The sequence below is a fragment of the Rhodamnia argentea genome, chromosome 4, assembly GCF_020921035.1.
Source record: "Rhodamnia argentea isolate NSW1041297 chromosome 4, ASM2092103v1, whole genome shotgun sequence".
Taxonomy (NCBI): Eukaryota; Viridiplantae; Streptophyta; class Magnoliopsida; order Myrtales; family Myrtaceae; genus Rhodamnia; species Rhodamnia argentea.
In genome coordinates this window covers 21,782,115-21,806,057 of record NC_063153.1, presented here as the reverse complement: position 1 = coordinate 21,806,057, position 23,943 = coordinate 21,782,115, and the positions used below count along the sequence as shown (strand labels likewise).

Sequence of the window (23,943 nt, the reverse complement as noted above, 5' to 3'; positions counted from 1 at the left end):
ACTTTACGGTCCATTCAAATATCGACACTCAAATCTCGAAATTTTTTTTAAGCTCGGAAGATAATTTAAATTTTGACGGTAAAGTAATTAGTATATATATTATATACCTTAATAGTCAAAACGTGCTTATCTACATCCAGGGGCATCATTGGAATTTAGACAAGGAGGGAGCGAGGGGGAGAGAGAGAGAGAGAGAGACTCGCCTTCCGTCAAGATGGAAGGCGTTAGCCAGGGACAGAGGAGGGGGAATCGACAAACGGCACGTGCTTTAAAAAAGAGCCACGAAAGACATGGGAAGCTGCCACGAACTTGTTCACCAGAAAATTAAGATTAGAAAAAAAATTATAAAAAAAAATGAAAAAGGAAAAGAAAAAAAAAATGTTGTCCCCCACATATTCCTCGTGCTTCATCTCAACCCCCCCCCCACCACTCGCGTTCCTGACCGTCGATCCCGATTTTCATTTAAAAAAAAAATACATATTCTTTTTCAATTAAAAAATAATTGTATATTGACTTTCGTGGTTAAATACAGCCCGAGCTTTCACGCCATGGGCTCTTCAAATGTCACATGCGCAGGAACAGACTCCGACCTCTCCAGAATCCCCCCGAGCGCGTCTTCTTCTTCTTCTTCTTCCTCCTCCTCCTCCTCCAATTCGGAATCGCCGCTGCGGTTCTGGACCTGCGGAGCTGTCTCTCGCCGCTAGCGGAGCATGTCGATCTCGCCGGAGCATTCGGATTCCGGCTCCTTCGCCGGCAAGAGCCAGGCCAGGCCGCTGGAGAAGTCCAGCTTCTCCCACACCTGCAGCTTGCTGAGCCAGTACCTGAAGGTGAAGGGCTCCCTCGCCGACCTCAACCTCGGCGTGTCGCCCAGCGCCGACGCATCCGGTAGGGTTCCCATTCGACCTGTCGCAGCTATTAATTAAGAGTAATCGACCAGTTTAAGGATGCCGGAAAGATATGATTGTGATTACTGTGGATCGACTTCATGCTAAAAAAGAAAAAAACAAAAAAAAATAACCTCATTGTGGCTAGACTGTGGATGCAACTGCTTGCAAGGGCCAAGGCTAGATCCGCCATAATCTCCTGCGATTTTTTGGACGTATTTCGTGGTTAATTTTGATTGCACTACGGTCAGAGAAACGTGCGAGTTAATTTCTCCTCGAGGCATTCCGAAATTGGACTTTCCTTTGTTTCTGCTTTGTGTGTGAGTGTTCTTGTCGAAATTCTGTTGCTGTAATTTCTGTTCTTTCTGAGACTAGATCCGATTGTAGATCTTGTACCGAAGGCCGCTACGTAATCGCATCTACATGGCCACCGTAGAAACATATGCTGCTTTGAGGTCTTAGAAATCTGTGTCTTTTTTCGTCGAACGAGGCGGAGAAATGATTTATTGGTCGAGGCTGATGTATAGGAACGTTACAGGTGCACCTGGGATGACCACCATGAATTTGTTCCCGATTAGCGAAGGCCGCGCTGATGTGGTCGCTCGAAACCCCGAATCTCGGAATGTTAAGTTCATGGATTTGTTCCCGCAGCAAGCTGGCTTTGGTTCCACCAAGGAAGACGTTTGTAAGATGAACAATTCCAGGTGGGCTCACTTTTCCTTCCCTGTTTACTGGAAGGAGGGTAGGTTTAGGTGGTTGTGCTTCTTACGGATGATGAATGACATGGTTAATTAACTTCTTAATTGCTGCGGGTGAAGCTTTGCTTTTGTAAGATTCTCATGGCAGAGTTCGATTAGGAGGGCTGCTGCGAAATATTGTTTCACCAATTGACTGGAATTTCTTGATAAATTTTGCAGCTTGAATAAGAAGGAACTTGAAACTGCACAGATGACTATTTTTTATGCTGGGCAAGTGATTGTCTTGAATGATTTTCCGGCGGATAAGGCAAAGGAAGTCATGCTTGCAGCTAGCGAGGCAAGTTCTCTGAGCCAACATGTGGCAGCGGCGGCGCCTAACTCAGCAAAGTCAAATCCTGCTTTTGCCCCTAACTCTGCCAAAAATCCAGTGGAATCCGGGATTGTAGTTTCTTCGAGTCCCATTCCGGTTCCTGCTCTTGGTGCAAATGCAATCCAAGAGCACATCCATTGCCCCACTGAGCCTCTCGCTTGTGGTAATTTTCCAACTAGTCTCTAGTAGATTGTAGATCTCTGTGTTGCAGAGTTACGACTATGCCTTTACGAACCTGTTTCTCACCTGGTCCATTTCTGTTATGGTTTTGCAGATTTACCAATTGCTAGGAGGGCTTCTCTGCACCGGTTCTTCGAGAAAAGAAAGAACAGGTAATATTCCAAGGCGATTATTCTGTCGCGGGTTCTTATTCTCCCTCATGTCGTACGTAGCATTTAGCGAATCCTTGTCATCTTGACGTGTTGGAAATGTTTTATGCGGAATCTGCTTAATGTTCTCGAGAGAACACATGCCGGGTGTCGGTAGTTAAGGAAAGAATCGGGGAAAAAGCTTGTGTTCAGTCTGGTCTCTGGTGTCCTGCAGCTTCTAAGCAAAGCGCGTCCGATCTTAGATTGTTACGTTCTATTCATTCAGACAATTGATCTCCTCGTTGAATTCCTGCAGGCTAACAGCAAGAGCACCGTACATGACGACCAGCTCAGGGTCAGCAGCAGCTCCTCCTAAGCCGGCGGGAACCGAGCCGTGGCTTGGCTTAGCTGCTCAACCCACGCAGTAGTCGGCACGAGCAGAAGAGATCAATCCCCAAAGTTCTTCTTTGGGGATATTCTTATCTTATAGATACAGATAGATCGGAAGATTAGCAAAGCCGCCTACCTTATCTCGTCCTTCTGCTTAGTAAAAGAATCTTTCTCACTCCATAGCTCAGCTGTATAGGGAGCCTGTCACTAAGGACCCTTTTAACTCTCTCTCTTGCTGCTAAATTTTTGCACTGCAAGACTCCATTCGATCTTCATCGGATGTAATCTTTCCTTCCCCTATTCGTGAATCTAATTTGCTGTGAAGAATCTGGTCTCTCGTTGCTGTCTCGAGCAGCAGCAGATTAAAGATCCTCTGTGTCTGTCCTAATTCAGCTTCGTGCGAGAGAAGAGAGATACGCCTTTCAGCTGCTTTTGAAAAGGGACCTAATCATGATTTACCCAAGAAAGGCAGACATTACTTAAATAAGAATTCAAGCGGAAAACTCAAGTTCATCCCATTTAATTAATTTAGAATCCCAAGTGTTTTTCCAAAGCACGCGTCTTTGAAGTTTGAACGCACGGGGGGGAGTGGCCGACACTCCATGGCTTCGGTCCACGTTACACGACAGAGTCGAGAGGTTAGGTGGCCTCGCGGGCATCTTCCCCCCAAAAAAAAAAAGGTTCGCTTACCAAAGTGGGGATCAAATCGTAATTTCATACCCCTCTCAAATTAAATAGTCGATGCGGATGCGAAAGCAAAAGCATCAAGTCCGATTTCGTTCACATTGTTCACGTCTCGGGACTTTATACTCAAAATTTCATATCTTCGTGGGCACGCCCGTCCAAACCGAACGTGCTGCGTCGGCAATCATTCGACCTTCACATGCCGTGTTCGGACGTGTTGGGGGCACGCTTTGATTTAATCCTATATTTCAAAGGGCTTGTAAAGATTCCTCTTTCGTTATGCATTAGTAAAGAAAAACTTGTACCTTTTCGAGTCTCCTTCCCTTCGCATAAAAAGTACATTTTTAGCTTAGCATTGCGTGTTTTTTCCTTTTTAAAAAAGGACCCACGTTTTTTCTTTTCAGAAATGGGAAGAATTAGGTGGGGGTCGTTCTTGTTTCTCTGTTTGGTCTTATGTGTTCGAGTCCCCTTTCCTTCGCATTAAAGCAAAAGCTTCGCATTGATTTTTTTTTTTTTTTTCAAAAGGGCCCACGTTTTGTCTTTTCAGAAATAGGAAAAATTAGGCGGGTGTCGTTCTCGATTCTATATTTGGTCTTCTGTGTCTACTGGCGAGCCCTACCACGCCAAGCTTGACCCATTCACGGGGTGGAGGGCAAGTGGGGTTTAGAGACAGGGGTGTGTAACCGTACCGGCTAGAATCGAGAATCGGTTTTCAATTTCAAATTTCAAATTTCAGGAATCGGTTTGAATAGGTCCAGTTTTGTGTTCCAAGTGAAGAACCATCCGAGAACTGGTTAACTGGTCTGGTTTTGGAACCGGTCTTAGTTACGGTAAAAACAATATAATTTCTCTAAGTTGAGTCCAACCCTATTTGGCCTCATTTATTTCTTTGTCGTTCTTTGTCGCCTCTCTCTTTATTCTTTGGAGCAATATTTTTTTTAGATGAATGCATAATGGAGACTAAAAATTTACTTTGATGAATAGGGAACGGAGTTTTGTAATTGATTTTTTATGTTACTGTTTGAACTTTTTATTGTTTATAATTGCACGCGGCTACGTATTTGCACTTTTCATCATTTAGAGTTATACATGACCACATGTTTGGTGGACAAGGATTTAAGTTAATCATCTATTACTTTGAGCCTTTTTGTCGCTATAAAAATTAAAAAAAAAAAGGTTCTCAAGTAGACCCTAAAATCGAACCCAAAAATATGGTAGGTTCAAAAACATGTTCCATAGAAACATAGTAGGTTTCGGGTTTCGTAAATTGAGATTCGGATATAACGGGTAAGTACCAAGTTCGGTACTTACCCACCCTAGAATCAATCGCCTCTTCTTAGAGGGGCCGGCGGTGTGGTTCGTTAGAAGCAAAGGACCTTGTGCGAGTGTATTCGGATTGGTTTGTCCAAGCTTCTCTCATCGTTTACGTGGAAAGAGAAGGTCCCAAGGCCGACTTATGTCTTTGATCACGGAAAATTTACTAAAAAAGTCATTAACTTATTGTCAATTCAGTCCTAAACATTTTATTTTGGCCAATTTACCTTTCAACAATTGGCTAATTCATTTTTCTAGCCAATTTTGGTTGAAAATAGTTGACATTAATGCGGATCGTCCTACTTGAAATGGTTAGTGTTGACGTTGACTGTTTTTGTAATTTTCTATGATTTTCTTAGCTTTTTATTTTATTTTTTATTCTCCTTTTTTTTAGTGTTGAAATGCTCAGAAGGTCTCGCCCGGGTAGGGCAAGGGCTGCCTCGCCTGTTGGAAAACAATCTTAGAAGATTACAAAAGTTATTCACATCAACGCCCGCCGTGCCACATAGGACGATTAACGTTCACGTCAAGCGACTTTCGGCCAAAATTGACTCAAATGACTCGATTAGCAAATTATCAAAAGTTTAAGACTAAATTGGTAAAAATGCAATAGGTTTAGGACTTTTTTGGTAATTTTCCCAATTGATCGTAGCACCCCTCGTGCATTTTTATTTTTCTCATAATGCATTACAACACGGTCAAGAATCGCAGAGAACATTTTCGTGTGTTGTATATGGTGTTGAGAAATTTCATCGGGAATAAAATGAACAATAGAATCGGGCTACGAGGCGTGATAGCACTTTATTTAAGGAATTATTTGCCCCCACAATGTTGCTAATGGTTACGGGCAAATATCTTCCTAGATACAACAAAGTCTCAAGCGAGATTATTAAGTAGCAATTTTAATAATTCTTCAAGAACTTCTAGGAAACAATAAAAAAAGAAGGCCGTATCTTTTTGAAATAAACGAAAATATTTTTTGAAAAGAAACAAAAATATAAAATGAAAAAGTGAAGTTTTGAAAAAATGAACAGAAAGTTGAATATGTAATGAGAATATAACAAACCTTTTTGCGTCCAAAAAGTAGTTAATTCTCACACAACTTTTGGTATTTGAAAAGAGTTTATTCGATCACACCTTTTCATTATTCGAAAACAATTTTTTTGATGCGAAAAGTGTTGAATTTGGTTTCAACTCTTCATGTCCAAAATTACTCACCCGCACGCGGGTATAGCAGGGGCCTAGTCCACTTGCCCATTTCAATTTTATTTTGAAAGTTTATATTGGCTTTATAATTAATGAAGAGACTTGCACTTTTCTTTTCATCCTATGTGGGATTGGAAGAGACAACTTTTTATTTGTTTTGCAAACAAACTTCAACATATAGTACTAAGTGATGATCGATCGGTCAAACGATAATTTTGAAGTGTTAGGGAACGAGATAGGTGCGGTTAAATTAAATTTTAAACGTCTGGTTCGTTAAGTGTCGGATGGATACTTTGGAACCTATACCGGGCTCCCTTCAAGTGATAGGGTTCATATGATAAAAAAACTCTCAAAATTAGATCAATTGAGAGACTTTATCGTCCAAAACTCAATCTTGATCTTGCCATCTCAGCCTCGTAACGTGTATTGAAAAATGGGTTTATTTATTGAAAAAAAAAGAGAAGATAAATAGGTGCTATCTTTTTAACTTTATTAGGTGCAAAGTCGGGTCGGTCCACTCTGGAATACAGTGGAACGTCTTGAAAATTGCAAGTTCACATGTCTGAGTAAAACCAACCCCGACCTTTTTATGCCTTGCACGACACTAGACAAGCCAAAGTCAACATCTTCGGGAAAAAATAATTAAAAAAAAACCAAAATATTCCCGCACGAAATGACCATTTAATTGGTTTTTTTAAAGTTAAAACACGAAATCTTGGATTAATTTAACTGTCCAAGTCATATCTCGGACCTTATCCTTGAATATCATGCGAATTGACACACGACTCATATTTCGATTATCCTAATACCTCAATTTACGGAGAGCAATTACAAGCCAAGTAATTTATCCAAAAATTCCAGGAGTTACTTAACTTAATACCCGTCCAATCTTAAGATTGCGTCCGGTCGTTTGGATTCGGATTGAGATATGATAATATAGGATATGAAGAGGTATGATGAGAGAGTTCCCTCAAAATTCCTAGAAATTGTAGAAAATCTCATTATATGTTCGATGCAGCCTGCGATAGGATTGGAAGTCTTTCGGAATACCATTGTCGTGTCCAGCTGCTCCGGCCTCAACCTCGATGCTCCTCGTAGTGCCCCAAGCTCACCATCACATCCATCGCCCTCTTGATCGGCTCCCTCGCGGTCACCATTGACTATGCAACCCTCGCGTGAGAGTCATAGCCCCCGTTTGCATCACAGAGATGGAGAGGTAGCGCTCGACAGGATCGATTAGGGTTGCCAATTGGTCGAACAAACTCGAGTAATTACTCATTCTCTTCTGTGTAGCCGATTCACAAGTCTCCAAAGTAATGAGCACCCAGATTAGGCTAAAATTCATGGATTGCTCATTGTCTTTTGTGTAGCCGATTAAGAGGATGTCGTCAAACACCGAACATGATAGTTTGTTATCTTACGCAAACTCAAATCCGAACCGCCAAACGTAGCTCAAATGCAGAAACTAGAAAGCCTCAAAAGCAAGCACAAAAGCAAATTTTCCTTCCTTCTGGATTATTTAGCCCAATCTTTTGGTCCAATTGAAAACGGTAGCGTGACTTTAGACCACGAAATCACGTGAGAACAATTTATCCACATGCTCCGAATTAGATGCAACGCAAACATAATTGACTCCACCTCGGCGGACGTCGGTTCTGTTTTTAAATAGATATTTATCGCGATAGGCAAAATTGGACCGATTATCGAGATAAGCCGCGAATTGCCTTGCGCATAATGTCTTTTAATTTGTCTGGTGAAAACCTTTTTTTCACTTTCACAAACTATCTAATCAAGTTCCTCCGACACCAGATCCGACCAAATCGAGCCGCCGCAGCGGTCGGACAACGAATCTGATAATGGATCGCTTCCCATGAAGCGATTATTCACTTGGCGAAGGATTTGTGTCTGGGCCGACCTTGTTCCTGCAAGGACTGGGCCTAAGGCTAAGGCCTTGTAAGGTCCATCAAATCAGGACCAGGCCCACTCTCAGGCTGAAGCTAGCACCTCCAAATTTGGGCATGGGCCAAAATTTTCGGGCTTGGGCTGGCTCACTCTTCAGCAACCTGGTCAATATGCCATCGTTACATCATATTTGTAAAAAAAAATTATAATATTTGTCTCGCAGAAATAAGCAAGTCAATATTTTTTTTTTTGAATAGTGATGTAAATGACCCTTAACTTTGACCTAAAGTGCAATGTAATTCATGAACTTTATTCCAATGTGTAATGTTGTCTCCGAACTTTTAATTTGTTCGATGTGACCCCCCAAATTTTGGTTTATGTTCAATCTAATCCTTGAATTGTAGGTGAATATTCAATGCGGTCCGTGAATTTTAATTAATGAAGAAAAACATTGCAAATTTTTGTATAGAGACCACATTGGATATTCCCATGTGGTTCAAGAACCAAATTGGATATGTACCAAACATTCAAAAACTACATTAGGTTAATTTAAAGTTTAGGAGAAACACTGCACATTGGATTAAAAATTTCGAGGATCACATCGAGCAAATAAAAAATTCATAAACCACATTTCGGATTAAGCTAAAGTTTAGGAATCATTTGCGTCATTTTTTCTTTTTTTCCTTACTTTAAAAAAAAGTGAGCCAATGGAAAATTACCTTCATTATCAGTAAATATTCATCCGTACATAGTCAATGCTTTAACTTTTTTTTTTAAGTGGTATGAGTAATTCGAATATTCTTCTTTTTTTAAGTTATTGATATCTTACTAACTACAACAGAGTTAAAATTTCATCGTCCCTTTTTCTCTATGGTCTCCAATTTGAGCGATTCCTTTCTTTGGATCCGTGTACACATTCAGATTCGATCACGAAAAGACGAATCATGAAATTTTGCTCCATAATTCATCACGCAACAATTCTTGCAAGGCTCGGTTTGTTTTCTATAGGATGAATCATTTGGAAAATACAAGTCAATTTAAAAAAAAAAATTCACCGTTTCCCAAACATGTTTAAAAATGAATTATTATTGATAATGAAATTATTTTTGATTAACTAATTATGTCTAAAATTTTTCAAACGATAATTGTTCGGAAAATATTAACGGACAAAAAGGCCATTAGAAACTTCTGCGCTAGCTCGAACTTCCCCCCTCCCACCTCTCTCTTTTTTATTTTTAATAAAATTTAAATTTATTTTGACAGGACTTAATGGAAATGAAAGGTCTGATAAGATCCGCGAGAGATAGCGACTTCACAGCTTTCTCTTCACTCCCTCTCTCTCTCTCTCTCTCTCTCTCTGGAATCCATCTCCTCCGAGGGTTTCATCTTCATCTTCATCTTCATTTCCTCTCTTTCTTCTCCTTTCTTTGTGATTTTCTTCTTCTTCTCCTCCTCCTCCTCCTCCTTTCCTCGGCTCGAGGCCCTAAAATCCCCGACAGGAGCTAAGCTATCTCCCCGTAACTCGAGCCGAAGATGCAGCAGCAGAGGCTGAGACAACAGGCGATGATGCAGCAGTCGCTGTACCCCCATCCCGGCCTCCTAGCTGCTCCCCAGGTTCCTCCCTTCTCTTCGATTTCCCTCGCCTCCGATTCGCGCTTCCTTTTTTTTTTTTTTCCTTCTTACCCCGGGTTTTCCTGCTCGACTCGGCCCTGCGATGTCGCGTCCTCTTTGTTTGATTTGCGGTTACCCGGAGCCCCGCTTTGGCGTGAGGATGGGCGTGTGTCGTCTCGTCGGTGTCGTGAAATGCGTTTGCTTAGGAGCTATGAAATGATGTTGTCGGAAACCATCCCGCTGCTCTTGATCATCCTCGCGGTCTTTATGTGATGGCCGTGCATTTGGTACCGATCGAGTTCATTTGCGAATCACGCGTTACGTATTCCGAGATTTTGATTTGGAATGCTTTTTGTTTTTTCCTTTTTGTGGCATCATTGGTTACTTATGTAATATTATCAGCGCCTCGAAGTTTAGATACATATATATCGTTTCTAATTCATTGGTAGTGATTAGAGAGTGAGCGTATGGATTGTTTCTGAGGGTGATGATAAAGCTGGTGTTTTTAATATTGAGGAAGTAAGGAAATCAATCTGCGATGGCGGATATCAGGATTTTAGTGCAATATATTGCCATAAATGGTAATGAAAGTGAGGAGGGCAAACATCCATTATTCACTAAGAGATACATATGGTTTGTGGGGGGACTTCGCACTTAAAAGTCTGGGAGTCTAGATCTTTTAAAATTTTTGGGTACTTTTTTTCCTTCTTGTTTTTTTACTTTTTCATTTTGCAGATAGAGCCTATCTTGAGTGGGAATCTGCCTCCTGGCTTTGATTCAAGTACATGCCGCAGTGTGTGAGTGCTGTATAGAAATTTTCTTTCCTATTTTTTTTAGTTTGTTTTATTTCTTCTTCTTTTTTGGTCTTGTTCTTAATATTTGTAGCTCTCCCTTTTCCTTTCACGCCTTTGGTGAGGAAAATGATCAGCCAAATTTGTTGTTTCCAAGAACGAACCATCGATTCAAGGGAGAGCAGCATCAACAGTCAGCTTATTTGCATACTGCAAATTGTTCCCACTGCAATCTTTGGGTCTTATCTATAGAAACTATTGTTTTATTGACAGTAACTTTGTCAGTTCAGTGGATCTCGCCAGCATACTATAGTCAACTTTTCTTGTTATCTTGAGTTTAACGCCTGTTGCTTTTTGTGATGAAATTCAGGTATGTGGGAAACATTCACCCTCAGGTTACAGACCTTCTTCTTCAAGAGGTTTTCTCTAATACTGGTTCCATTGAAGGATGTAAACTCATCCGGAAAGAAAAGGTCATTTTCGCCTTTCTGAGAATTGATTTAGGATCTTTTCAATTTTATAGAAAACTTTAATCGTCTTTTGTACCATAGCTTCGGGTACGGTCCATTTCATAGTACATGACTTCTTATTGGTTCTATAAATTCTTTCGGCACAGTTAAGCAGTCGATGTTAATCCTATTCTGATTGCTTTTGCTTATTAAACTTCCGGTGTATACAGTCGTCCTATGGATTTGTGGACTACTATGACCGGAGATCTGCTGCCCTTTCGATAGTGACTCTCAATGGAAGGCACTTGTAAGTAGAAAAGGTTGCACTATACTGCTTGACCTTTACATTATCCTGGATCCTAACACCATGTTCGCAGGTTTGGTCAACCTATCAAGGTTAATTGGGCATATGCTAGTAGCCAGAGGGAGGACACATCAGGTTTGTCGACATAAATGTGAAATACTCTTCTAATTGCTGCTCATTTTGCACAGACATATGCTGCTTTTTTGGTCGGGCTTCTAGATAATGGTTTTGGACCTTTCCACTCTTCAATGCAGGGCATTTTAATATTTTTGTTGGTGATCTAAGCCCAGAGGTTACAGACGCCACATTATATGCGTGTTTCTCTGTTTATTCTACTTGCTCGTAAGCTCCATTCTCCTTTTCCTTAATTAACTTCTGAACAGTTGTGCTGCAAGGATCTTATGATCATGATTGAACTAACTTGATCTGTGTATTAACACAGAGATGCTAGGGTCATGTGGGATCAGAAGACTGGACGTTCAAGGGGTTTTGGTTTTGTTTCATTCCGAAATCAACAGGTGCTGGAGCAGTTTAATTAAAGTACTTTTCTTTTTGTTTCTGGTTGCATTAGTCATTTTTTATGTACTGATGATGAATTTCTTTGAGCAGGACGCCCAGAGTGCAATAAACGATATGAATGGTATGGTCTTCATCTATGACACAGGATCTCTCTCAATATATGTACCACTGTTGAGATTGCATATTTGTTTTTAATTATGTGCGAGATATATTCCTCACAACTCGTGCGGTCATATTCACCTGCCTGTGGTCTAAGCTAGCTAACATATGCAAGCAAAAGCGACGAAGATTAACATGACCGATGCAGTATTATGAATGTATAGTGTGTTTGGGAAATTTTCACACGGGATGGGTAGTCAAGAGTCAGCTCGAGCATACAATGAATGCTTTTTTGTCTTCGTTCATCATTTTAGAACTGATTGGAATGGGATGGATTGGTTGATATTGAGTAAACAAGGAGATTGCTCAACAATGAAAAGCCGAGTGTGTTGATGCTTCTATGTCTGTTTGAAATCCATTTACTTGTTGATAGCTCCAAGTTCATAATTTTAGAGCTTGTTGCAGTGATATTTATTGGAGGCTTGCTTGTACTGCTCAGAGTCAATAGCTTCCTTTACTTCGGATTTGATTGTGAAGATGGTCGATTATTATCATCTTTCCCTTGTTTTCAATCTACTGACTAAACAAGTTTTTAAAACTTTCATGATAGTGTAACATTATCATTAGTTCATGTTGCCTGAACCTGCAACTTGTCTTTAATCTCTAGGGAAGTGGCTTGGAAGTCGACAGATCCGATGCAACTGGGCAACAAAAGGTGCTAATTCTGGTGAGGATAAGCAGAGTTCAGATGCCAAAAGTGTAGTGGAGCTAACAAGTGGAACATCAGGTGAAGTTAGTATGGATGCTGAACTTCAGTAACTTCTTGTGGTATTAATCTTGTTTATTTGACGTCCCATAAATCTGAAGCGATACCTAGCTAATGAATATAGATATAATTGGTGGTGCATGCTTGTTATACATGTTGACATTGTCTTCATTGCAGATGATGGTCAAGAGAGGACTAGTGATGATGCTCCGGAGAACAATCCCCAATACACAACCGTCTATGTTGGCAATCTTGCACCAGAGGCACGAATTTGCTTCTCCCTAGTTTTTGTAACCATGATATAGTTACTTTTTCTGTGCTTGATGTGAGGCATTTCAGAAAATGCATTAACTTTTTACTGAATAGCTTGCTATTTCCATGGTTTCTTTCTTTGATCAGTGAGCGAACAATAGCTCGGCTGTAAATTTAAACTTTGCAGCCTAACGTCTTCGCTGGCTGCATTTCATCGACAGTCACACCCATCTTCACCTGTTCTCACTAATAACTGGCTTGTATGGATTGATTCCTTTTATTTAGATACTTCATCTGCTTCTGTTATCTTGCAGGTTACTTCTGCTGACCTGCATCGACATTTTCATTCCCTCGGTGCTGGAGTTATAGAGGATGTACGGGTGCAACGTGATAAAGGTTTTGGTTTTGTTAGATACAGTACACACGGTGAAGCAGCGTTGGCTATTCAAATGGGCAATGCTCGTCTTCTCTGTGGTAAACCAATTAAGGTAGATTGTTATGGAAACTCTTTCTTATAGCAAGCTATAGGTGGTAAAATGTGGCTGGAAGTTTGATTGTCTACATGTGATTGGCTTGTTTTATTCACTATGTCCTGAGTTTTAAGCATCTAGATGGAAATGGCAAAATTTGTCAAAGTGGAATTGTTTTACCCGACTTAGATGCCTGGTGAAATGCCTGCGGGCATTCCTTTAGCACTCACAAAGCTTTTGGTAAAATGTTTTTGGAGTGGAATAACATGGCCAGAGAACCGGGCTTTGGTTGATGGTAATGAAATGGAATTCGTGAAAAGAGTTCAAATGCATTTTCTGGAAGGCTCTGTCTAAGGGTAGGGGACTGATTGAACAAAGCTAGTACCCTAAAAAAAATTAGGGCTTTTTTCTGCAGGATGCATCCTTCCTGGTTCTTTGTCTTGGAAATCCTGGAATCATCTTTTCAGTAGGAGTCTTTATGTGCCTGTTAAGTTTTGCCATCGCATTTATGTTAAAACAGGTCAAAGGAATGTGCGTGTTTCTTGTCTATACTTTGCTAAAGAGTGTTGGTGGTTACTGTAATGTGATGCCCATGCAGCGTCTTCACACTGATATGAAATCATAATATACTATGGATGTGCTCGTTTGTTTGCAGTGTTCGTGGGGTAGCAAACCTACGCCTCCGGGAACGAGTTCCACTCCTCTTCCGCCGCCAATGGCCCCTCAAATGCCTGGTTTCTCGGCTGCGGAGCTTGCTGCCTACGAGAGGCAGATGGCGCTGAGCAAAATGGCTAGCATGCAAGGCCTCATGCATCCGCAAGCACAGCACATGCTTAAGCAGGCAGCCATGGGAATGGGTGCTGCTGGAACTAGTCAAGCAATCTACGACGGTGGATACCAGAACATAGCAACTAGTCAGCAGCTTATGTACTATCAGTAACTATGGTGAGGTGGTCCTTTTTCCCCCTCTTTTTGTTATCATGTAGGGAGGAGGAATAAGCCTTGAAGAGCCGGGTGATTGATGTCGGACCGGCTTATTGTATGCATGTATGGTTAAACGGTGTGCTTTTCCTATACTCTGTTGTAAGACTCTTTTAACTTGATTTGCCTATTTGATGATTGGTTATGGGGCTTCTGTATTTATATTATGTAGAATTTCTTATGTGTCACGGCAAGACAAGGTAAAATAATTCGGCATCGTCTGAGGAGATGAAAGATGCTACTGCTCTAGACCACTTGGGGGGAAGGTGGAAGCAAAATATGATCATCATTGTGTGATTCTGATCCCTTTTAGTCGTGAAAACCCAACGGTTTAGGCTTATCAATACCCAACCTATTCGACCCAAAAAAAAAAAAAAAAAAAAGTGCCCAACCTGAAATGTGATTTTTGTGCGGTTATTGTTTCGGTCTCGGTTCGGTACGGGTATCACGGTAACCCAGATTGAACTGAACCGGTCCTCACGATGGTTTGTCTTTCGAAAATGCATTGAATGCTTGTGGTATGATAATGGAGATGACTGAACTGTTGTGGTTAGCACCGGCAAATTGTTATTATTCAAAGGTGTTATTTGTTTCGCGAAAAATAAATAATTTGGAGTTTTTTTTTTTAAATAATCGCTTGTAATGAAAAAATATTTCTGTCGTCCACAAAAATGTGTAGATATAATTTATTATCAACAATGAATATATTTTCATAAATGTTTCTGTTGTTCACAAGCCATTATTTTTTGAAATGTGTTTTTTAAATTATTTATTTTTTTATGACATAAACGGAGCCTTGCGTATCTGTGAGACTGTGGCGGTTAGAGATGAGCAAAGGTAGCAGGCTTATGATCCATCCTCCCGGCCATCTAAATGAGACCGCCTGTTAATTTCCGAATATCAATAATCTCCGTCTTAGGGCTCTTTAAGAAATTATAATTCTATAGTGTCACCAGGCGTAGAGGAGGAAGGTTTCGAAAAACATTCGAGAGTACCTAATATCATGCTTGATGATTTTCTCTTTTTCGTTTAAGGGTAATACGAACATTTTTTCGTGGCGATACTAGTGGCGATTGGCGAGGAATATTACGGAGTTATTAGACCGCTAGAAATCGAAAAGATTCCATATGAACTCACTAATACAAAAGAATTGGGATAATTACCAAAAAAAAATTCTAAACTTGTTAAACATGCACTAATCAACTTTTCAATTTGATTAATTTAGTTTTGGACTTTTTGATGATTTGCTGGTGGAGTCTCTTCCACCAATTTTAGCCAGAAATCGGTGACGTGGATGCTTTTTCTGTGGCATGGCTAGCACTAACACCAACAATTTCTATAATATGTTAATTTTTTTCTTTAAACTTTTCATTATATTTTCGATTTTCTTTTTATTTTTTTCATTGTGTTCAATGAGAGTAAAGGCCTGGGCTGGCCTTCATGGCCAGCAAGGGCCTGGATTGCGGTCTTGCTTACAGCCGGTGATGGCTATGGTGATGGTGGTGATCCTTGCAGGGGGTGGTAACCCTTGCTAGTAGCCGGCGAGGACTTCTAGGCCCTTGTCGGCCATAATGAAAATAGAAAGACAAAATAGAAAAGACAAAATAAAAGAATACATAATTTTTTAAAGAATTTTAGAAAATGTGAATCTCAACGCCGATCCCGCCACGTAGGAAGATTGGTGACCTTATCAATAATTTCCGGCCAAAACTGAATGGAATAACTACATTTGTAAATTGTCATAAGGTTTATGACTACATTGGCCAAATTGAAAATTCAAGATTAAATCGACATACATACATAAAGTTCTTGACTTTTTTGATAATTTTCCTTAAAATTTACAACTTTAATTTCAGTAAAGTAGTCATGTTAATTCTCAAAGATTACCTCACTTATTATGGGTTTATGATTAGGGTTGAGATTATGATTTAATCAAAGCTAAAAGGCGGAAGATAAGATCCTCCGAAGTTACATGGATCTTGAGAAAATCCATTGGCTTTGATTGATTCGCTTGTGTTGGTCAAATCCACGGTGGATAAAGTGGCATGATATGCGTGGGAGTGAGTAATCATCCCATGCAGTACTAGCCAATAAAAAACTTTTGGAATAGTTCGATTTTCTTAGCATAGGATGTGGGGGCCTAAATTTTCTACCCGATCAGGATTAGACATAATCGGGCCTTGATTAACAGTTCAAGCGACTCGGGGGTTAATTATTTTGTGCGGTGAATTGCTTAAGCTCACGTTTGGCACAGGAGCTTCTCGCCGCCATCATCCACCGCCTCCGCCCTTCATCATCTTCTGTTTTCCTCTTCGGCAACAACACCAAGCGAGGCCTTCAAGCCTTCGCCCTCTCGCCCGTGCGCTCCCTCGGTCCTGCAGTTCGTGGCCATCGAATCGTCCCAAGCTCCGAGCTCTAGGAGGCATCGTGTGAAGTCCCGAAATTTCGATATCTATAGGAAAAATTATAAATTCCAGCATGGATAATAAATTTGGATTTTGAAAATTTAAAGGACGATGATTGGTCGTTCGGGGACGTTTATAAAAAAAAGTCAAATTTGAATAGTCAAACGTTAACTCGTAATGTCGAGACTCTTCATGCGCAAATCCAATTTCATCTGAATCCTAAATGCCAAAATTTCATTTTTGTCCTCAGTCGGTTGAATCAAATAACCATCCGAGGTCCATTCGTTAAATTACCATTTTGCACTCGATTTTTATTCACAAAATACAGAGGAATTAATTTGAATCTAAGTGGGTCCCCTCCCTGTCACTTTTTCAGCCACTTGCTCCCCAAGTCTCCTTCTTTTTCTTTTCTTCTCTCTCTCTCATGCGAACAGACCCGACTCCATCTGCTACTGTTCTTCTTCTTCACTTTTCTTCTTCTTCATAGGTCTTCTGTTTGACAGCCCCCACCTCCTCTGCTCACACCCGACGCCGACAACCACCTCCGTCGCTCGAGCTCGTCGTCGCGCCTCGCCCGCCGACTGCCGCCGCTGTCCCTCTCGGCCTCAAGGCCACAACCCACCTGCAGTCGAGCCTCCCTGCATCGGCACCACCAGCTCGGCCGCGCCTTGCCTTCCGTTGCTCGAGACCAGCCGCGACGGCCAGCCACCCCCCAACCGTCACCTCCTCTGTCGGCTGCCAGCAGCCGCGACCTACAGCCTCGAGACCCACGAACCTCCACGCACGAGCCGAGCTCCAGTCATCGCCTCCGCCGCTCAGCGCCGCGCCAGCCTCCACCCCAACGACGTCGCGCCATCTTGGACCCGCGGGATCTCAAGGACCGAGAGCCAACGCGGCTCGTGCCGCCATCCTCCGTCCCCGACCACTTTCACAAGACCTCGCCACATCCCGACGACGTGCCCAGCTGACCCCCGGCTCTGTCCGACGCCTCTTGAAGCTACCTGGAGCCCCGACACCTCAAGATGGCTGCCATCCAGTGAACTCGAGACCACCCGACACCCTATCCGACTCCATCATCCCCTGTTCAGTGCAACCCGAAGCTGCTCAGCCTCCCCGATGCTTTTGCTCAGCCCCCGACGCCACTGTTTGGCCTTGGTTCACTGACCCGACACCCCCATGTCGTGAACAGTGCTGACCCGAGCTCCCCAACGTTCTCCGGAGCCACCACCATTCCCCGTAGCCCCAAAACCGAGCTGATCTTTTGCCGTTGTTGCCAGCTCACCACCAAACCCGAGCCTCCAGCCGCTGCCTGTGAGCTGGGAGCCCCATCCGAGGTCCGAAACCCCAACCTGTGAGTTTGAATCGGCTCTAATCGATGCTAGAACCATAACGCTGCGCCGATTCGAGGACCCGATGTGTGAATATCGTTGGTCGCCGCGGACTTGGTCTTGAACTCGTGTCGCCATCACGCCGGACTCTACATCGAATGCAAGAGTTGTGAGTTAACCGCTAAACTATAAATAGAGAATTAACTGCATTTAAGGATAGATTTAATATTATTAACTGTCAATTAGAATAATTAGCTGGGGCTGGATAATTTAATTATCTACGATTAAATTATTCATTTGAAATCGAGTTCGCTAAATATTTTAGGTAATATTAACTAGAATTTGGATTAATTAATCGAGTCGAATTAATTAAATATGGCTTGGTTGAATAATTAATTGTTAATTAATCATTAGATTATTATTATTGGGTAATTACTGCGTTATTATTGGATGATTTCCTAATGACTGTTGAGTACATGATTGATGTACATTTGACGATTGATCATCCCGTGTCTATATGCAAAGTCTAGTGGATAATATGTGTTTATGTGACCATGTGTGAGCTGAAATTTGAGCATGAAAATGGCTTGGAGCCAAATTTTGGGCACGATTGTTTGTGTATGTGCATTGAATTAAATGCAAAAATTTAAATTGGTTTGGTTATTTGGCGTGCTTGTGTGGTCACATAAGGGTTAACCCGATAAGCTCGTCTTGTGACGATCGGAACCACACGATTTATTGGATGCAGACAGTTCGTGATGCCGGACCGATCGGATGCCGGTTACGGCTTGTGACGGACCGACGCTCCTTACAAGAATGCTTGTTAGCCATGCCGTAATGACCGGAATCATACGGCTTAATAGTCGTTGTCGCCGAAAGAATGGGACGATGCCTGGCCATGCCAGTAGAGTACCAATCGACTAGTGTGCCATGCACCAATCGACAAGTGTGCCACACCTAATGGTCTCTAATAACCGGAACACCGTGCGGTGCATTGTTTATGCGAGTTGTGATAAGTGTTCTAGTTATTTGCCTTAGCCGTACGCAATTGATAGCATGTATACATATGAACTGTTCGTAGTGTGGACCAAGACAAGTTAAGTTTGCATGTGATTGAGGATTCACCGTGATATTGTACCTGGTCATGTGATAGTTATAGCGTGGTGTGAGTTGCACGCTATTAACCCGCCATCGATATTATCTTGCATGTTTAGGATGCCTTGAGCGAGTCAATGTCATACTCGAACTTAGGTATTGACTCACGAAGATTTTATATCTCACCCCGTTGTTGTTAACCATTTTTCGGGCCTTAGCTATGGAAAGTTGGAAGTGAGCGTGGCTTCTTTTTGAGTAGCATGGAGTAGTGTTAACCCTCAAACTTGAACTGGTATTTTTGTGAGAACTGTAGAAAGTGACCCGTAGATAGGGCTTGTGTATATGTATTTTACCGGTGTTAACAAGATAATTAAATAAAAATGATTTTTGGTTGATGTTGATTGATTTGACTTCCTACTGTTCTATCCCCGCTTTTAATTTATTGTTCGGAGAAATTACACGTTCCGTATATGTTAATAAAAGATAAAATAATGGATCAATGGCGTGCCCGGGACGTCATCCGTTTTTTACCCGAGGCGTTTTGGTAGGATTGTTACTGGCCCGGGGATCGGGGCATGACACATCGCGTCGTCCTCTCCCGCCCTCGCTCCGGTTCGTGGTCGAAGCAGTGGATGAGCTTGGATTGTGCGACGAGATTCGCGACGACCTCGATCCACACGAGGACTAAGGCTAGTAAAATTCTGACCCATCAACCGTCGGATTGTTGATTTCGATTGCGCGTCGCTTGTAATAGCTTTATTGTTACCTTGGCGAGTTGGGCGAGCAGATTCGATGGATTGACCGTCCAATTTGAGCGGCACAAATAAAAAAGGTTGCCAAGGGAGAGCAGGTTCGGTTTGAGCGTGCGGGGCGTTGGGTCATTGAATTGAGCGGCGAAGCGAGAACGATTATTCTGGTGGTGGCTCGGCCGTGAGTCCAAAGGGAGGGATTGGGTACCCTCGCGTCACACGGGTTGGACTTTCGAGCATGAACGATATCCTTGTTGCTCGAGCTTTCATTGTTCACGACTGAGATTCGGTAAAGCCGTTGCTAAGTAGTGAGATGTGCACGGCAAGTACGGCGGTTGAGAATCCCAAGGGTAGATTTCTGGTTGTTCGTTGAGGTTTTGGAGCTATATAGCCTTTCGAATGCCCAGTGTATCGTTAAACGTGGAATTATTGGTGCCTGGTTTGTCGTCTCCGGTTGTGGTTGAGATTGGCTTTCTCGCAGTTGACGTGTTAGAGATTTTACTTGCGGAGCTTCGGGGTCATTTTCGTTGGATTGGCTCTTTTCAGATTTTAGCTAGGCCATAAGGATGGTGGTGAAGAGTGCCGGGCATACCATGGCGGCATCGATGGAGTACTTCGACGAAGGTGGCAGCCGATCTCCTTTCGATGTTATCCCCATGTATCGGTTCATTTTTGTCTTTATTTCGGCCTTAAATGATGTAGCCCAATCCATTATTACATATAAAGGTAGGTATTTTATAAATTTGCTGAATAATCTTACTGCCCGAATGCTTGAATAGGTACTACAGGTTAGGAAATCCTATGAGTAAGGCCGTACCTCTTAGGCTTCATGATTGTCGATTGTTTTACATGCACTTGTATTTTTGCCCAGTCTTCCGTGTCCCCCATTATATGTAATGACATATGAAAATAGAATGCGATAAAAAAAAAAAAAGCGTTTAAGGAACGGTCACTCACAAGTTGGTACCAGAGCAAGAATATCGAGGGCCGCTCCTTACATATGATCCTCTGATATTTTTCGATATTCTTAATGAGTTTCTCTGAATTTGCTCCCCGAAAGGTTTGTACACAATTTGGCAACATGATAAGGACAAACTGTTCAAGGACCTTGACAAAATGCTTAAGATGATATTTCTGAAAACCTTCGGGAAGAAAGGCGGTAATGATTGTATGGACGGTCGCTAGGAAATTCAATAGCTATGGTATAGTTGTGAAGTTAAATACCATTATTACCATTTTAATTCCACTGGAAGATTGGTGATGCCGATTGTGAAGACATGAACATGACATTACGAAGAAATGGCCACTGATCAGATGGGAATTGAATTTCTTAATTCCACATTTGATCAAGCACACTTGGGGAGATCGCAAAAGGAAAACTTAAGTTCGTGCTCATCGACATATCTAGTTTTAAAAAAAAAAAAAAAAACATATGTAGTTGAACATTCGTTCACTCAATCATGGGTTAAAGAGGACATAATAACTACTTTACATCACATTAACTCTTCGGCAAGGGATTTTTTTTTTTTTTTAACATAGGTATGAGCTCAGTGAAAGGTTGCTACTACACCACAACACGCGCACCTTCTCTTTTGCTAGACCGATACCTATTCAGATGTGGGTCATCAATCAACTAATTATTGGAAATTCAATACGTTGCTAACTAAGAGTGAGCCTAAGTATCCAATTGAATCACGTTCACTCAAAATGTTGAGTCAACGAGTTATGGGTCAACTAGACATATTAATCGCTCCGCACCATGCCAGTTTTTTTATGTGAAACTTTTCCAATACAACTCACACATAAATCTCAGTAACGTTCTCCTTGAACACTTAATATCCTCATATCGGAAGCACGATAACGATATCGTCTGATTGTTATTGACAAAATTCAGAAGAACATCTTCAGCTCCGGGCAAAGTGACGTATTTTGAATCTTTGTGTCATCATATAAAGAGCAGTTCCTATGCAATCTGGAGAGTAAATAGAAACAAATAATCTGCGGCTGGACTTTTAATGCTGGTACGATGGTTTGGAGGGGGCCTGAAAGTGCCCCGTCGAATTTGGAAATGGAGTTACAAAACACATTTTTAGTATTCAGGGTCGTCCTCGAATTGTATCGATATACCATACTGGTAATCAAGAAAGTGAGTATTGAGTATTGAAGATGGGCGTATCGCTGATGTATTCATAATATGAAATTGGGGAGGGCTTCGGGGAGCATACCAAATTGCTTAGTTTGAGCAGCTGGAATTGGATGTCGATCTGATCTAATCGATCAGACATATTCCTTAACTTCTTGGCATCATATCGAGAATGAGTTGTTTCATGGATTTATGGGTGATAAAGGGTCGGGTCGAGCAAAGTCGGAATGCGGACATACGAGCGAAAGAGAAGTCTACATGAATCATTTCTCATCTTCATCGATACAAGAAATTTCGTAGAGATATTCCAGTCGATCACGGACAACCGTGGTTCAGAGTCGCCACTGTTTCGTTGCTCCGTACTGTGATCCCTCATGGAGCCGAGGCATCCATATTAAATAAAACAACACCAGCCCGCACGTCGAGTCATCGTGATCAAGGATTGCTTATTTATGTTTATTTGTTTTTCTGTTACAGAATCCTAAACTATAAGGATTGTCAATTTTCTATTTTACGTGGGATCCTAATTTGTAGGGGTTTGTTTCTACAGATATTTTAGTTAGTGGGATATGTTAGTGGGTTTTTGTTATTGCTATTCTGTTGCTATTTTCTTGCTAAGTGGTTTTGGATGTTATGCCTATTTAATAGGTTTTTTGATCCGATGAATAAAAAGTAACGTGAGATAGAGCAGAAACTCTCTCTACCGTCTTCTTCTCCAAAGCTTATCAAATTATTTTGTGGCCATTGAACCATTTTTTGTTGCTTGCTCGTTCAACAATCTGGTATCAAAGCCTTCTTCCGGGCGTTCGGTGAGCATCTCTGTTGTCAAGATGGGTGATCTTCAAGTCGTTGGCGGAATCAAGAAACTCAACAACTAGAGCTACAATTCTTGGTCCACTTGCATGATGTCTTATATGCGGGGCCGGGATTTGTGGGAGGTTGTGAATGGAAACGATGTGAGACAACCGGAGGCTAAAGATGCGAATGGGACATTGCGAAAATGGAAGATTAAAGCGGGCAAAGCCATGTTCGTTTTGAAGACGACGGTTGAAGAGGATGTGCTGGAGCATATACGAGATGTGGATACTCCCAAGGAAGCTTGGGATACATTTGCCAAGTTGTTCTCTAAGAAGAACGACACGAAGCTCCAACTTTTAGAAAGTGAGTTGTTGTCGGTGATGCAGCATGACATGACGGTCGCACAAGATTTTCACAAAGTGAAGACGCTATGCCAAGAGATCACCGAGTTGGATCCGGAGGCTCTTATTGGCGATACCAGGATGAAGCGAATCATCATCCATGGTTTGAAGCCAGAATTCAGGAGTTTTGTCGCTGCCATACAAGGATGGCAAATTTAGGCGTCGCTTGTCGAATTCGAAAATTTGCTAGCTGGTCAAGAAGCCTTAGCTAAGCAAATGGGAGGAGTCTCATTGAAGAATGAAGAAGAGGCACTCTATGCCTACAAAGGCAAGTGGGATTCTAAGCAGCATGCTTACGGTGGATCTAAAAAGAATGATGACAAGGTGAGAAGTCATCAAGGTGAAGGGAGCATTCGCTCATGGAAAGGTTCTAAGAACCGTGGCAATGGCCAAAAATTTGAAGGGAAGTGCTACAACCGCTAGAAGAAGGGTCATATGGCGAAGGATTGCTGGTCAAAAAAGAAGGCCGTCGAGAGTAATGCTGCTACTTCCAAAAGCGAAGAATGATGGGATGCCGAGGCTTTCCTTGCTGTAGATGAGGAGGAGTTAGCCCTTACGGCAACAACATTCAATCAAATCGATTATGAGAATGATTGGATCGTTGACTCAGGCTGCTCAAACCATATGACCGGTGATAAAGAGAAGCTGCAGAACTTGTCGTAGTACAAGGGAAGTCGGGTGGTGGTGACGGCGAATAATTCAAAGTTACCGATAGCTCATATTGGTAATACGGCCGTCTCTCCTCAATGTAGTGATGCCGAGGTGCCACTCCAAAATGTCTATCACGTTCCGTGTATGAAGAAAAATCTTCTCTCGGTAGCACAATTAACATCGTCCGGCCATTTTGTCCTATTTGGTCCACGAGATGTGAAAATATATCGAGACCTTGAGATTACGTAAGAGCCAAGAATGAAGGGACGAAGAACGGAGTCTGTCTATGTGATGTCTGCGGAAACTACATATGTGGACAAGACGAGAAGGAATGAGACGGCAGACTTGTGGCATATGCGGCTAAGTCACGTTAGC

General features: G+C 41.8%; 2 protein-coding genes and 1 long non-coding RNA gene across 3 annotated transcripts; all 3 read left to right on the top strand.

The window, feature by feature from the left end:
• The first annotated feature begins 576 nt into the window (after positions 1 to 576).
• Positions 577 to 2,996, top strand: LOC115740988 (protein TIFY 10A-like). Its single transcript, XM_030674671.2, has 5 exons — positions 577 to 885; positions 1,423 to 1,588; positions 1,802 to 2,115; positions 2,227 to 2,284; positions 2,577 to 2,996. Exons 1-5 carry the CDS (start codon positions 711 to 713, stop codon positions 2,686 to 2,688), a joined length of 825 nt encoding a protein of 274 aa, XP_030530531.1. The 5' UTR covers positions 577 to 710; the 3' UTR covers positions 2,689 to 2,996.
• LOC115740996 (oligouridylate-binding protein 1-like) lies at positions 613 to 14,165 on the top strand. Its single transcript, XM_030674681.2, has 13 exons — positions 613 to 633; positions 9,190 to 9,370; positions 10,103 to 10,164; positions 10,529 to 10,631; positions 10,838 to 10,914; positions 10,985 to 11,046; positions 11,166 to 11,253; positions 11,354 to 11,429; positions 11,521 to 11,551; positions 12,197 to 12,316; positions 12,473 to 12,558; positions 12,862 to 13,035; positions 13,673 to 14,165. Exons 2-13 carry the CDS (start codon positions 9,290 to 9,292, stop codon positions 13,955 to 13,957), a joined length of 1,245 nt encoding a protein of 414 aa, XP_030530541.1. The 5' UTR covers positions 613 to 633; positions 9,190 to 9,289; the 3' UTR covers positions 13,958 to 14,165.
• LOC125314569 lies at positions 3,311 to 22,105 on the top strand. Its single transcript, XR_007198040.1, has 3 exons — positions 3,311 to 3,330; positions 15,514 to 15,516; positions 21,924 to 22,105. It is a non-coding gene; the product is annotated as an uncharacterized LOC125314569 (long non-coding RNA).
• Positions 22,106 to 23,943: the final 1,838 nt, after the last annotated feature.

Excerpts from the sequence above, each read along its gene's own strand:
- LOC115740988 (XM_030674671.2), top strand. The coding sequence starts at position 711 with ATGTCGATCTCGCCGGAGCATTCGGATTCCGGCTCCTTCGCCGGCAAG. Across the intron at positions 2,116-2,226 it reads CACTGAGCCTCTCGCTTGTG|ATTTACCAATTGCTAGGAGG; the intron begins GTAATTTTCCAA and ends ATGGTTTTGCAG. Across the intron at positions 2,285-2,576 it reads TTCGAGAAAAGAAAGAACAG|GCTAACAGCAAGAGCACCGT; the intron begins GTAATATTCCAA and ends GAATTCCTGCAG.
- LOC115740996 (XM_030674681.2), top strand. The coding sequence starts at position 9,290 with ATGCAGCAGCAGAGGCTGAGACAACAGGCGATGATGCAGCAGTCGCTG. Across the intron at positions 10,165-10,528 it reads TCAAGTACATGCCGCAGTGT|GTATGTGGGAAACATTCACC; the intron begins GTGAGTGCTGTA and ends GATGAAATTCAG. Across the intron at positions 11,552-12,196 it reads TGCAATAAACGATATGAATG|GGAAGTGGCTTGGAAGTCGA; the intron begins GTATGGTCTTCA and ends TTTAATCTCTAG.